Source organism: Lathyrus oleraceus, chromosome 6 (assembly GCF_024323335.1).
Source record: "Lathyrus oleraceus cultivar Zhongwan6 chromosome 6, CAAS_Psat_ZW6_1.0, whole genome shotgun sequence".
Classification (NCBI taxonomy): domain Eukaryota; kingdom Viridiplantae; phylum Streptophyta; class Magnoliopsida; order Fabales; family Fabaceae; genus Lathyrus; species Lathyrus oleraceus.
This window is the reverse complement of record NC_066584.1, coordinates 338,057,279-338,072,125: the sequence shown is the minus strand read 5'-3', so window position 1 is coordinate 338,072,125 and position 14,847 is coordinate 338,057,279. Positions and strand designations below refer to the sequence as shown.

The 14,847-nt window shown below is 40.9% G+C and overlaps 1 protein-coding gene across 1 annotated transcript; it reads left to right on the top strand.

The window, feature by feature from the left end:
- Positions 1 to 279: 279 nt before the first annotated feature.
- Positions 280 to 14,391, top strand: LOC127095542 (uncharacterized). The gene is made up of 2 exons (XM_051034218.1): positions 280 to 769; positions 14,288 to 14,391. The coding sequence occupies exons 1-2, from the start codon at positions 280 to 282 to the stop codon at positions 14,389 to 14,391; spliced, it is 594 nt and encodes a 197-aa protein (XP_050890175.1).
- Positions 14,392 to 14,847: the final 456 nt, after the last annotated feature.

Here is a 14,847-nt window from a genome sequence, read left to right as displayed (position 1 = left end):
ATAGATAAAATCTCTCATTGGATGAGAACAAAGAAGCAGATATTGAATGATCCAAATACCGAATTACCATATTACATTAAACCACCATATAACTTAATTAAAAAGAAACCGGTTCAAGACAATGAGGCAGGGATGTTTGCGAAGTTCAAGGAAATGTTAGCTACACTCCAGGTAAGTATTTAGCTACATGAAATTTTAGAACTAATTCCTAAGTTTGCTAAATTTATGAAGGCGTTACTAAAGTGGATGAAAGAGAAAGTGGTCAAGGAATAGGTAAACATGATTGAGAAGGTTGACATGGTAATCCATCAAGCATTGCCACCGAAGCGAAAGGATCCAAGTAAGTTTACTATTTCTTGTAATATTGGTGGAGTGAAGATCCCACATGCTCTATGTGATTTAAGATCTAGTATAAATTTCATAACGCTAAAAAAAGTCAAAGAATTAAAAGTGGGTGAGATAAGACCAAGTAACATGACTCTCACTTTTGCTGATTCATCTGTTACTCAACCACTTGGTATATTACGAGACGTGTTAGTACATGTCGATGGAGTGTATCCTTCTGGTTTTGTAGTGCTTGATACAAAAGGATATTCAGGAGCGGTTGTTATTCCCGGGCGGCCATTCTTGGCAACTGGGAAAGCAAAGATAGTTGTAGAAACTGGCGAACTTGTCTTGAAGTTTAACAAAGAAAAAATGGTTTCTAAGGTGTATGACTGGACACAGTATGTGGAGGACTTGGATACTTGCTACCATCTGGAGGAAAAAGGTAGCAAGGTGGATAAAGGAAAAGGAATAAGTGAATTGACCGGTGTTAGATGCCCAAAAGTGCTTATTTGAGCTATCATATGTGGGCATCTTTCACTCTTTTTCCTTGCTAAAATTGTCAAAATCACATTTGTTTTACATGGAATGCGTTACATTGATAAACAAGCTTGGTGCCTTTGATGTGTGTGTTATTGTGCAGGAAAGGCATGAACTAATTGATAATAAAGACACAAGAGAATTGGCAAAGGAACCAAAGAAAAGGAGCATTTCATCTACCTGCTCGCTAGGCGAGGCTGTGGCGAAGAATGGGTTCGCTAGGCGAGCTCCTGGCGAACAGCTCCAGTAAATTAGCAAATTAATTCGCTAGGCGAGCTCAAGGCGAAGTTTGCAGCGAATTCATTCTGTTTTGGTGAAAAGTGCAGCCAACACTCACTCGCTAGGCGAGGCTCTAGCGAGTCCCCAGCGAGCATTCCAGTAGCAAAACTTCTCAACCTCGCTGGGGCGAGCTTGAAGCGTTTCCTTCGCTAGGCGAAGGTATGTTCGCTAGGCGAACATCACAGTTCACCAAGGCCCTGTTTTCTCTGGGCGCAGGGGCTTTTTGTGCTCATATTTGACCTTCGCTAGGCGAGCCATTCTGCTCGCCTAGCGAACATGACAGTTCTGCACTTGTCTATAAGTAGCAGGTGCCACTTTTGGGCACCATACCTCATTTTTACCAACTTTTCCATTTTTTGTACTTTCTTCTAGATATTTTACAGCATTGTTTTGTGGGAGCTTTTATGCCCTAATTTCATTTCTCTTCATCTAGCAACCATCTTCCACAAAAAGAAGGTGGATTCCCATCCAACTTCGATTATTCGACTTGGATGTTGATCAACCCTCTTTCCTTACTTGCCGACCAAGCTACCATGAAAATGAGTAGCTAAGTCTTCCATTTGTCAAGGTTAGATGTAGGTGATTGCTAGCTTTGTGTGTAAATGTAAGGATCCTCATATGTAAACTCTTTAACGGTAAATATATGATGAAAACTTTGTTTCTATTTAAAACCCTTTGTGTTGGTATTTGATCGAGAGATGTTTACCGATTCTTGACCTAGGTTTTCATCCAAACTTGTTTGTTAGCTAGAGATAGTAACGAATGATTTTGTTCACCATAAGGTTGAACCAAAAAGTTGTCATTTTGATAGATTGTGTTCGAGAGAAACAATGGATCAAAATGGCAAAACTCACAATGGATGTTCGAGAGAAACGCATTGAGAGGACCTTGTGAAATAATTTATCATCTAAAGGAGTTTATAAGATTGTTGACCGAGCAAATACATGCAAAGCAATGTAGTCATTGAAACCTAACTTTGACAATATTTCTCATATTAATCAAAACATAACTTTTTCCGCAATTAATTACTTTGTATGCAAGATAACTTGATTAAAACCAAAACCCTAGTGTTACATTAAGTTAAGATTAATTCAACCATTGAACGGCAGTGATATCTTACAATCTCTGTGGATACGATAACAAAAACCTGACACGAAATATACTTTCCAACAAAATGGCGCCGTTGCCGGGGATTGTAAATTGATATTGCGAGCATCGCAATGGTTGTTTAAGTTTTAGCTTGTGAATTTTTGACTTGTGCTTGTAATTTGTTTGGTTTAGTGTGCAGCTTACGTTTTATGCGAGGGCAAATCCCTGTGGACGAACTTCTTTTTGATCCTGAGATCGAGAGAACCGCAAGGAGGCTCAATAGCAAAACGAGACGTAGGAGGCAACAGGCTAGGCAACGCCAAGAGCAAGGAGAAAGTTCTTCGACCACAAATCACCACCCATTCATACCAAACATGGAGCCACAACCATCACCACCTATTTCTACTCCATGTATCAACAGTCCAAGGAACACCGCTCAGTTTGCCAACCACACAGGAAGGCAAGCTGAGATGAAGACGGGAACTCTGAATTTATTATATGGGAGTCCATTCACCGGAATGGACCATGAAGACCCATTTGCTTTTCTCACAAAATTTTATGAGATAGCATTGGCTGCCGGAGTGGATCAGGCTCAGGAGCTTCCGTTGTTCAGACGATTGTTTCCCCACGCTTTGCTCGGTAAAGCAAAGGATTGGTATCTTGATCAAACACCTGCCGTAATGACCGACTGGAATGTGTTAGAAGAGAAATTCATTGAAAGATTTTTCTCTCATAACCGATTCATGGAATCAAAGACGGCCATCTCGGTGTTTTCTCAAGGAACCAGTGAATCTTTAAATGAAGCGTGGGAGAGATTCAAGTCCATGCTTAGGAAATGCAAAGGGCATGGATTTGATGAATTAACTCAAATCCATATCTTCAGAAATGGACTTCAACCAAACTGTAAGACGTTGTTGGATGCCACCTCGGGTGGCTCGTTGATGTCAAAAAGTGCCGAAGAAGCCACAAACATTATCAACCGTATGGCTTTGAATGATCTTCAAAGTCAAAGTCGTGGAAATTCTTTGAAGAAGGCGGGAGTGCTTGAGTTAGGGACGAATGATGCCATACTTGCCCAAAACAAGCTCATCTCACAACAAGTGGAACTCTTAACGCAACAAATAAAAGAGTTAAGAGAACCGTCAAAAGCTAAACAAATAGCTTGTTGTGAACTTTGTAAAGGTGAACATGACACCGGATTTTGTCCACCTCCCGGTTTTGACGAAGTAAATTACATGGCCAATCAACGGGACTATCAACCAAGACAACAACAACCTTATCAACCGCACCCTCAACAACAACAACAACAACAATTCCAAGGGAACCAAGGGTTCCAACCTAGAAGCAACTATTATCATAACCAAGGTTATGGAGGTGGTTCTTCTAGCCGTCAAAACCCTCCCCAAAATCCGTATCAATCTCAACCACCGCCGGTAGTCAATTCTAAATTGGAAGAGACATTGACGCAATTCATGCAAATGTCAATGGCCAATCAAAAGAGTAATGACACGGCCATAAAAAATCTTGAAACTCAAGTTGGGCAACTTGCCAAGCAACTAGCTGAACAACAAACCGGTCCTTCTTTCTCGGCTAATACGCAAACAAATCCTAAGGAGCATTGTAAGGCGATTATGACGAGAAGTGGGAGGGAGTTGGGTAGTGTAAATGAAAAAAGAGTTGAGAGTGAACAAAGAGAGAAAGAGAAGGAGATTGAGGAGGAAATAGTGGAAGAAAATGTTGATGGTGAAGTAGGAGTGTGGAGTGATGAGGAAGTAGTTGAAAAGAATAAAAATAATGGTGAAGTTGAAAAAGAAAAAGGTGTGGAGATTGAGGAAAATAAAAGTGATGAGGTAATAAGGGAGGTAGTGAAGAAGCCTAGATGGAAAAGTGCTAGAATTGCAAAGGGAAAGGAGGTAGTGAGCGCTACTCCGGTCCAAAATCTTCCTTACCCTCATGCTCCTTCCAAAAGGGAAAATGAACGGCATTACGCCCGGTTCATGGATATTTTTAAGCAATTACAAATTAACATTCCGTTTGCTGAAGCTTTGGAACAAATGCCAAAGTATGCCAAATTCATGAAGGACATACTGACCAAAAAGCGGAGGTATACGGAACCGGAGACCATCGTCCTTGATGCGAGCTGTAGTGCCATCATTCAAAGGACGCTTCCTAACAAAGAGGTTGATCCGAGAAGAGTTACATTGCCGGTTAAGATTGGTGACGTTTATGTCGGGAAGGGACTTATTGACTTGGGGTCGAGCATAAATCTTATACCTTTGTCAATTATCAAGAGGCTTGGCAACATCGAGATTAAGTCCATCCGAATGACATTACAATTGGCGGATAAGTCGACGACCCATCCTCATGGCGTAGCCCAAGATGTGTTGGTGAAGGTCGACAAATTCTTTTTCCCGGTGGATTTTATTGTAATTGATATGGAGGAAGATGATGATGCTCCGCTCATATTGGGACGACCATTCATGAAGACCGCAAGAATGATGATTGATGTTGATGACGGTTTAATGAAGGTGCGTGTTCAAAATGAGGAGGTCACATTTGATCTATTCGAGGCGATGAAGCATTCCAAGGACAGAAATGATAGCTTTCGCATCGATGTGATCGAAGACGCTATTATGGAAGTTTCAAAGCATATCCACGAGATATCTCCTATGGAGTTAGCTCTCGACGACTCATTGGAGGTTTTCACTGTTGAGGAGGAGCTAGCTCTTGAGGAATGCTTAAAGGAACTTGATAGCTTGGAAGACCTACAACCGTGGGAAGTAGAGGAAGAAAATTTGAAGAAGGAGGTAATTGACGAGAAAGTGCCAATTGAATTAAAAGAGTTACCTTCGACTTTGAAATATGTGTTTCTAGATGAGACCGAGGCAAAGCCGGTCATCATAAGCAACCTTTTGACAAAAGAAGAAGAAGCCCGTCTAATCATTGTGCTAAAAACCAATCAAGAAGCTATGGGTTGGACTCTTTCCGATCTAAAAGGAATTAGTCCATCCTATTGTATGCACAAGATTTTGATGGAGGAGGATTTCAAGCCGGTAGCTCAACCACAACGCCGCTTAAATCCTACGATGAAGGAGGTTGTAAGGAAGGAAGTGGTGAAGCTTTTGGATGCGGGAATGATTTACCCGATCTCGGATAGTCCGTGGGTTAGTCCCGTGCACGTGGTTCCGAAGAAGGGTGGAATGACCGTAATCCGTAATGACAAAGACGAATTGATCCCGACTAAAGTTGCAACGGGGTGGAGAATGTGTATAGATTATAGACGGTTGAATACCGCGACTCGTAAGGACCATTTTCCACTCCCATTTATGGATCAAATGCTTGAAAGACTATCGGGCCAACAATACTACTGTTTTTTAGACGGCTACTCCGGGTACAACCAAATTGCGGTTGACCCGGTTGATCATGAGAAGACGGCTTTCACGTGTCCGTTTGGAGTGTTCGCATACAGAAAAATGCCTTTTGGGCTTTGCAATGCGCCGGCGACATTCCAACGATGTGTCCAAGCTGTTTTTGCCGATCTGATAGAGAAAACAATGGAAGTCTTCATGGATGACTTCTCGGTGTTTGGTGGGACGTTTAGTCTATGCTTGGCAAATTTGAAGACGGTGTTGGAAAGGTGTGTGAAGACTAATTTGGTGCTAAATTGGGAAAAGTGTCACTTCATGGTGACCGAAAGGATCGTGCTAGGCCACAAAGTCTCAAAAAGGGGGCTTGAAGTGGATAGAGCTAAGGTTGATGTAATTGAAAAATTACCCCCTCCGGTGAATGTGAAGGGCATCCGTAGTTTTTTGGGGCATGCGGGGTTCTACCGGCGCTTCATCAAGGACTTCTCAAAGGTGGCTAAGCCTTTGAGCAATTTGCTCGCCAAAGATCAGATATTTCTCTTCACCGAAGATTGTTTGCAAGCTTTCGAGGTTTTAAAAGAAAAATTGGTTACCGCTCCAATAATAGTCGCTCCCGATTGGAATGAAAATTTTGAACTAATGTGTGACGCGAGCGACTATGCCGTTGGAGCCGTACTTGGCCAAAGAAAGGACAAAACTTTTCATGCTATACATTATGCGAGTAAGGTTCTTAACGAGGCTCAAATAAATTATGCCACAACGGAAAAAGAACTACTCGCAATAGTGTATGCGCTAGAAAAGTTTAGGTCCTATCTTATAGGGTCGAAAGTCGTTGTGTATACCGACCACGCGGCGATTAAATATCTGCTAACCAAGCCGGATTCGAAGCAAAGGCTCATCCGTTGGATCCTCTTGTTACAAGAATTCGATGTCGAAATCAAAGACAAGAAGGGGTCGGAAAACTTGGTAGCGGATCATTTATCCCGCTTGGTGAATGTCGAGGTTACCGCATCTGAAAAGGAAATCCGGGAAGAATTTCCTGATGAAAAATTGTTTAAGGTTCAAGTTAGGCCGTGGTTTGTAGACTTTGCAAACCACAAGGCTAGTGGTTTTGTGCCGGCCGACCTAACTTCGAACCAAAAGAGGAAGTTCCTTTCGGATGCGAAGTATTATGTTTGGGATGACCCATACTTGTTTAAGTTGGGTAGCGATAACCTGTTAAGGAGATGCGTAACTGGTGATGAAGCCCAGAGCATCCTTTGGCATTGTCACAACTCGCCTTATGGCGGACATTATAATGGGGTTAGAACGGCCACTAAAATTCTTCAATCGGGATTTTATTGGCCAACTATTTTCAAAGACGCACATACCCATGCGCAAAGTTGTGACAGTTGCCAAAGAAGTGGTGGGATAGGTAAGAGAGATGAGATGCCTCTCCAAAATATCCAAGAAGTGGAAGTGTTCGATTGTTGGGGCATAGATTTTGTTGGACCTTTCCCACCCTCTTACGGAAATGAGTACATGCTTGTAGCTGTTGATTATGTCTCTAAGTGGGTTGAGGCGATTGCCTCACCTCGGGCGGATGCCAAAACGGTGATAAATTTTTTAAAGAAAAACATATTTTCCCGTTTTGGAACCCCCCGAGTGTTGATAAGTGACGGAGGGTCACACTTTTGCAATGCACCTTTGGAAACAATTCTAAAACATTATGGTGTATCGCATAGGGTGACAACTCCGTACCACCCTCAGGCTAACGGGCAAGCGGAGGTCTCTAATCGAGAGATTAAGAGAATCCTAGAAAAAACCATGTCTAATTCTAAAAAAGAGTGGTCCCAAAAATTGGACGAAGCATTATGGGCCTACCGTACGGCCTTTAAAGCTCCAATTGGCCTAACTCCGTTTCAATTGGTATTTGGTAAAACTTGCCATTTGCCGGTTGAATTGGAGCACAAGGCCTTGTGGGCCCTAAAATTTTTAAATTTTGAACATGAGTTGGCCGGTAACAAAAGGAAAGTACAACTACTTGAGTTGGAGGAGATGCGCAATGCCGCATATCACTCAAGTTGGTTGTACAAGGAAAAAGCAAAGAAATATCACGACAAGAAGATCCGAACCAAAGAATTCGTGCCCGGACAATTGGTCTTATTGTTCAACTCCCGGTTGAAGTTGTTTCCCGGGAAGTTGAAATCAAAATGGTCCGGGCCATTTCGGGTGAAAGAAGTAAAAGAATACGGGGCCATTATCATTGAAGACATGGACGAGAAAGATAGTTGGACCGTGAATGGCCAACGATTGAAAGTGTATCTCGGCGGTCATGTGGATCGCGAGAGTTGTGCTCAGCCGCTTGATGCTCCTCTGTGAGCATCGCACCGTCGAGCTTAGCCGACGTTAAACAAGCGCTAGTTGGGAGGCACCCCAACATTGTAAGTATTTGCTGTTTTATGTTTTCTGTTGTATTGAGTACCCTGTACTGAAATCAAGCTGGATAACTTGCAAGTGTTGCATTTGCAAATGCACTTGCTGTCATGCTCGCTTGCAGCTCGCTAGGCGAGTCTGCAGCGAGCGCGCTCGCTGGCTGCTCGCTAGGCGAGGCAGTAGCGAGCGCACCAGTACTGTTCTATAAATTTCTCAGCAGGGCATTTTGCCCCAAACCCTCAAAAATATTCAGAGCTGTTCTGCTGAGAAAATTTTGCGAAACTTCTCTAACTCCCGCATTTGCATCGCTATCACCAACCCTCGCTCCTTCCGTCCGATTGCAAACTCTTCTCATTTCAATTTTTCTGAATCCGTGTAATTAAGGTTTGCCCTACTTCATTTTCTTTTTGTATACTCTTAAAATTCCAAATATGAATTGCAAATAGGGAAGTGTAGTATGGGAAATTGAGGTTGCATGTGATGTTTTGGGAGTTTGCAATGTTTGTACATTTAGGTTTTCAAATTGGGGATTTAATTTTAATTTAGGTTTTGCATGCAATTAGGCAATCCCCAATAGCATAGAACGATTCATTGTCAAGAGAAATTATTAGGTTCTGTGTGGGAACCATTAGAGTACGGGTTTTGGGGAAAACATCTTTGAAAATGCAGAAAATCCCAAAACCCGTAAGGTTCGCTAGCAGCTCGCTAGGCGACCTGGGGCGAACGTTCGCTGCAACTTCGCTAGGCGAAGCAGCAGCGAACATGACAGTATTTTGATTTATGTTTTAATGGCTAATCTGTGTGTTGGTGTGTGTTGTTTCTTTGTATCTTTTGCAGATGGAGTCTAGATCTGGAGCTGGTAAGAAAAGAAAGGGAGCTGCAACTACTTCCAGGACCGTGCCGATTCAATTCGATTCCGACAAGTTTGTCGGCCCGAAACAGGCTGCACGGTACATAGCTTTGGAGAAGCGAAAATACTTCCTGAGAAGCGTTTTCTGATCAACCCACAAGGCACTTACAGAACTTTCGCCGGGTTGATCGACGCCAAGAAGTGGGATAGGTTGATAAGTCCCTTGGAACATTACGACATTGCTACAGTGCGGGAGTTCTATGCTAACGCACTGCCCGACGACGACGAGCCCTTCACTTGGGTTTCTAGAGTTGCCGGGCGTGCAATTCCATTTGACAGGGATGCTATCAACTGAATCCTAGGGGAACCGCTCCAGCTGGGAGCTGATCAGAGAGACCAGTACCACACCGACCTCAGGCTTCATCGAGATGTCGCTGCCATTACCGCCGACCTGCTTTTACCTGGGAAATCGGTTGAGCCGAACCCATCTGGGGTTTCTGTGAGATATCATCGGGAGGACATGACTCCCATGGCTCAGCTGATCCTACTCTTGGTTTTGACCAACATCCAACCCAAATCACACACCTCTACTGTGCCGATCCCAGTGGCACATTTAGTCCATTCCATCCTCACAAATGTCGAGATAGATGTCGCGAGGATAATCGCCAATGAGCTGAAGACCGTGGTTGAGAGCGGGCTTAAGTCAGGGGCACGTGTTAATTGTCCCTTGGCCTTCCCGTGTTTGATTATGAGCTTATGTGTTCAGGCTAGGGTCCGGCTTCCGTCTCGTGGGCAGGTTCGAATCCCGGCACCTATAGATGATAGGTATGTGGCTAAGTATTGTAGAGCTAAGACTACTGGTGGCAGTGCAGCCTCAGGAAGTACTCGGGCTGCTGATGGTCCTAGTGCTTCTTCTCCCGGACTTGATCCGTACCTGAGGGTTGTTTGTGACTACAGTTTTGAGTGGATGGCAGCATCCCAACGAGCTATGATTGATATGCACAACAGTATGCAGAGGTTGGAGCTGCAAGGTAATGACCCCTCCGGTGCTCGAGCATTGTTAGCGCGTGAGCAGTTTATGCTTAACGCTAATTGGCCTGTGGACAGGCCAGTCTATGGTGAGGGGGTGGACGCTGAAGCTGAGAATGATGATGATGATGTTGATGATGAGGCTACCGGTTCTGAGGCCGGTAGCGAGGAGGAGTCCTGAGCCCTTTGTGGGTTGAGTATTTGTACTTTTTCAGTTTTTATGTCATTTTTATTTGTATTTTTGAATTTTGTATTTTGACCATGGGTTGTACTATTGGGGTGTTTTGTCCCCCACGAACAAATTTTTATTTTCAGTTAATGTTATTTAATTATGTTTTTAATTTTGTGTGTTTAATAAATTTTTGGTTGAATGAGTGGCAAACCCTTCTAGATTGGTTGCTCCTCAAGAAGTACCCAATGAAGGTGCATCCGAGCTTGGATGGCAATGATAAGAATAACAAGTGAATGAAGCTAAGGTACATGGTTACCGTCAGCTAGAATTTTAGAATGCATTAGGAACTTTACTCTTTTTTGGTAAATTGAATATTGTCTTTGTGCAACATAATAGAATGAATGTTTCATCTAGAACTTAAAACCACAAATTGTGAGGAAACCTCCATTGTTCACTTAAATGCTGGATTCTAATAAGTTTTGTTGATTCATGTGATTCATGCTTTGTCTTTTACTATTGTGAAATTGTGGAAGCAATTAGAAATGATCAAGGCACTTGTTTTCTTTCGAGCACAACTACATCCAAAAACAACTTACCTGTGAGCAGAGAGAGTATTTGTTAACCCCTTTGAGCCTGAACAGTTGAATCTCGGCTTGTAATAAAGCGAGATCTCAAAAATCTTTTTTACACAACCCGGAAAATATTGATTATTGTTCTTTTGCCGTAAAAAGTTAAGAGCATTCACTTAGGGTGTGGAAGAAATAAGTTGGGGAGAACGAAAAAGAATTGGTAAGTACCACAACTCTTGAAAAAGAAAAGAAAAACCGAGCAAGCATAGAAAAATATATGTATAGAAAATGTAGAAAATAAACATCTGTTTTGTATATTTGATGTGAAAGAAAAGAACAAAAATAGAAAGATTGAAAAAAAAATGCTTGCTTGGAAGAAAAATAGTGAAAAATAAAAGTGGAGTTGTGGAATATGTGTTGTGAAGGTTACAAATAAGAAACAAAGGAAACAAAGTCGAGTAGTGTGAATAATATTGTGAATGTCTCTTTTGCATCGGCACTTTCGTTTCAATGGCCTTAGAAATGACCCTTGTTTGTTAACCTAACCAAGCTTCAACCGAAAAGCCCTTAGTGATCTTTTTGCTTCCACAGTTGCATTTTTAATTGATTAGACATTGTATGAATCTGTTTGATTTCTTCATTATTTGTTAGAGAGTGAGATTAGTCCCGCGGTTGCAAACGCGCAAAATCTTCATTCCTTATTCGAAGAGGAGAGATAGGATGATTCATTCAGAATAGTATTGTTGTAGATAGATAAATATTTTGCATTGCTATTTAAGTTTAAGTTCCTAGGTATTATTTTATTCGAACCGTTGGGAACTTGTATATGCGAATTTCGCTTGTGTTTGAGCCGTTTATCCAACTTCGGAGAAACCGTTTCTTAATGCAAATCCTCTTGTCTTTCAAGAGGCATACTTTGCTTGAGGACAAGCAAGAATCTAGTTGGGGAGAGTTGTTAGATGCCCAAAAGTGCTTATTTGAGCTATCATATGTGGGCATCTTTCACTCTTTTTCCTTGCTAAAATTGTCAAAATCACATTTGTTTTACATGGAATGCGTTACATTGATAAACAAGCTTGGTGCCTTTGATGTGTGTGTTATTGTGCAGGAAAGGCATGAATTAATTGATAATAAAGACACAAGAGAATTGGCAAAGGAACCAAAGAAAAGGAGCATTTCATCTACCTGCTCGCTAGGCGAGGCTGTGGCGAAGAATGGGTTCGCTAGGCGAGCTCCTGGCGAACAGCTCCAGTAAATTAGCAAATTAATTCGCTAGGCGAGCTCAAGGCGAAGTTTGCAGCGAATTCATTCTGTTTTGGTGAAAAGTGCAGCCAACACTCACTCGCTAGGCGAGGCTCAAGCGAGTCCCCAGCGAGCATTCCAGTAGCAAAACTTCTCAACCTCGCTGGGGCGAGCTTGAAGCGTTTCCTTCGCTAGGCGAAGGTATGTTCGCTAGGCGAACATCACAGTTCACCAAGGCCCTGTTTTCTCTGGGCGCAGGGGCTTTTTGTGCTCATATTTGACCTTCGCTAGGCGAGCCATTCTGCTCGCCTAGCGAACATGACAGTTCTGCACTTGTCTATAAGTAGCAGGTGCCACTTTTGGGCACCATACCTCATTTTTACCAACTTTTCCATTTTTTGTACTTTCTTCTAGATATTTTACAGCATTGTTTTGTGGGAGCTTTTATGCCCTAATTTCATTTCTCTTCATCTAGCAACCATCTTCCACAAAAAGAAGGTGGATTCCCATCCAACCTCGATTATTCGACTTGGATGTTGATCAACCCTCTTTCCTTACTTGCCGACCAAGCTACCATGAAAATGAGTAGCTAAGTCTTCCATTTGTCAAGGTTAGATGTAGGTGATTGCTAGCTTTGTGTGTAAATGTAAGGATCCTCATATGTAAACTCTTTAACGGTAAATATATGATGAAAACTTTGTTTCTATTTAAAACCCTTTGTGTTGGTATTTGATCGAGAGATGTTTACCGATTCTTGACCTAGGTTTTCATCCAAACTTGTTTGTTAGCTAGAGATAGTAACGAATGATTTTGTTCACCATAAGGTTGAACCAAAAAGTTGTCATTTTGATAGATTGTGTTCGAGAGAAACAATGGATCAAAATGGCAAAACTCACAATGGGTGTTCGAGAGAAACGCATTGAGAGGACCTTGTGAAATTATTTATCATCTAAAGGAGTTTATAATATTGTTGACCGAGCAAATACATGCAAAGCAATGTAGTCATTGAAACCTAACTTTGACAATATTTCTCATATTAATCAAAACATAACTTTTTCCGCAATTAATTACTTTGTATGCAAGATAACTTGATTAAAACCAAAACCCTAGTGTTACATTAAGTTAAGATTAATTCAACCATTCGCGCTTGACGTGTTTTAAGCATAGGACATCAAGCTAATGACGAAAAAGAAGCACTGGATGGGAGGAAGCCCATTGGTTTTAATAAGTTTTTTTTTTGTTTTGCAGAATTTACATTATATTATTAGATTTCTTCCAAGAGGGAAATTAGCTACTCGAGCATGCCTCTTTCCCTAACTATTTATGTTGTTTTAATGAACAAGTTTGTAAATGTGTTTTTTTTTCAAATTTGCAAGTTTAAAACTTTAGCATTGAATAAATGATCCAAAAGAACCATGATCATCAGAATGAAAACTTGCAACTTGAAGGAAAAGGATGAGAAAATAATCAACAGACTTGTACTCAACCTACAGATACCCCATCTAGTAAGGTTTGAGCCAAATAAATTCAATTGTTCACTTTTCTTTCTTTTTGAGTGTATCCATGCATTATTATTTTAGCTCAATTGATTTATTTCCGATTAAGTTCATATGGTTTGAATGATACGCACTAAAGCCATTTTTGTTTATAACTTTGAGTGTTTTTAAACCACCATGTAGTAACAGGGATATCCATTTCTAACCACTTTGAGCTTAGCCTTTTTTTCGGTGACGTCACCTATAATTCTTAGCCATATGACTTGAAAGATCTTTTCTTTCTACCCTCTCCTTGGAATTAGGTAGAAGTATAAGTTCTAAAGTGTATGAAAACGATTAAGTTTGGGGTTGCTCTTGGAAGTGAACAAATTTTTAAGTTTGAGGTTGGGGTACTAGAGAAAATTGGCCAAAATTTCAAAATGATGAGGAAATAAGAAGTGGAAAAAGACACTTCTTCAAAAGAAAAAGAGAAAACAAAAAGAATGAAAGTATAAGAAGGAGCAAAGATCTCTAGTACCGACAAAAAGGAACAAAGAGGTACGATGATAGAAGGAGAACTGGGCACAAAACTCTACAGGTTTAAACCTATTTTCCTAAAAATATCGTATCCAAACATAAGTCAAGTTACAACCTAAAAAGACCTATAATGTGTGTTCTGTGATTTATGTGATGAACTATATTAGAACATGATAAAGATAAGCATAATTGACTTTTCATGTTAATTGAGAGATAACATTATCCATTGAGTGAGTCAATGTGAGCTAAGAGATAGGTTGAGTACACGTCAATGTTTGAGGATGTTTTATGAATTTTTCGGATAAAAGTTGGAAGCTAGAAAGATGGTCAGGTAAAATAAAAAATTAATTTGGTGGTGTTCCATTGTTATTGTGTGACTTTTTCTCTGTTGAAATATGCAGTTGCAAGTGAGTTACTTGAGGACAAGAAACAATTCAAGTTTGGGATTGTGATGGCAATTCGTCATTGCATGATTTTAGTCGAAGAATCGGATCAAAACAAGTGAAAGATAAGCAAAAAGGAAGAAGAAAAACTAAAGAATGAGAAAAAAATAGCTAAGTGTGAAGAAAATAGACTTAGTTAAAATTTGGGTAAAAAGGGAGCAAATAAGTCCAGCTTCGGGAAAAATCACGCGCAGCATCACGCGCGTGATAGTTCCATAAAAGTCGCATTGCGTGATGCAGGTCATCACGCGCGTGATGGCCTATTTTTCTGGGCTTTTTCTAACGAATCTGATCAATTCTGAGCTTTCTTTAATCAGATATTCTGCACTTTTGATAAGGGTTACGAGTTTTGGAGAGCAAGACATGATTTTTACAGTATTAATTGTAATTTTTAGGGCATTGGAGTTCATTACTTCAAAGGAAATCATATCCTATTTGCATCTATCAATTTTGATATTATAATCTAAATTATGAGTAACTAAGCTCCTCTAGGTTAGGTTGTTCTATGATGAACTTAT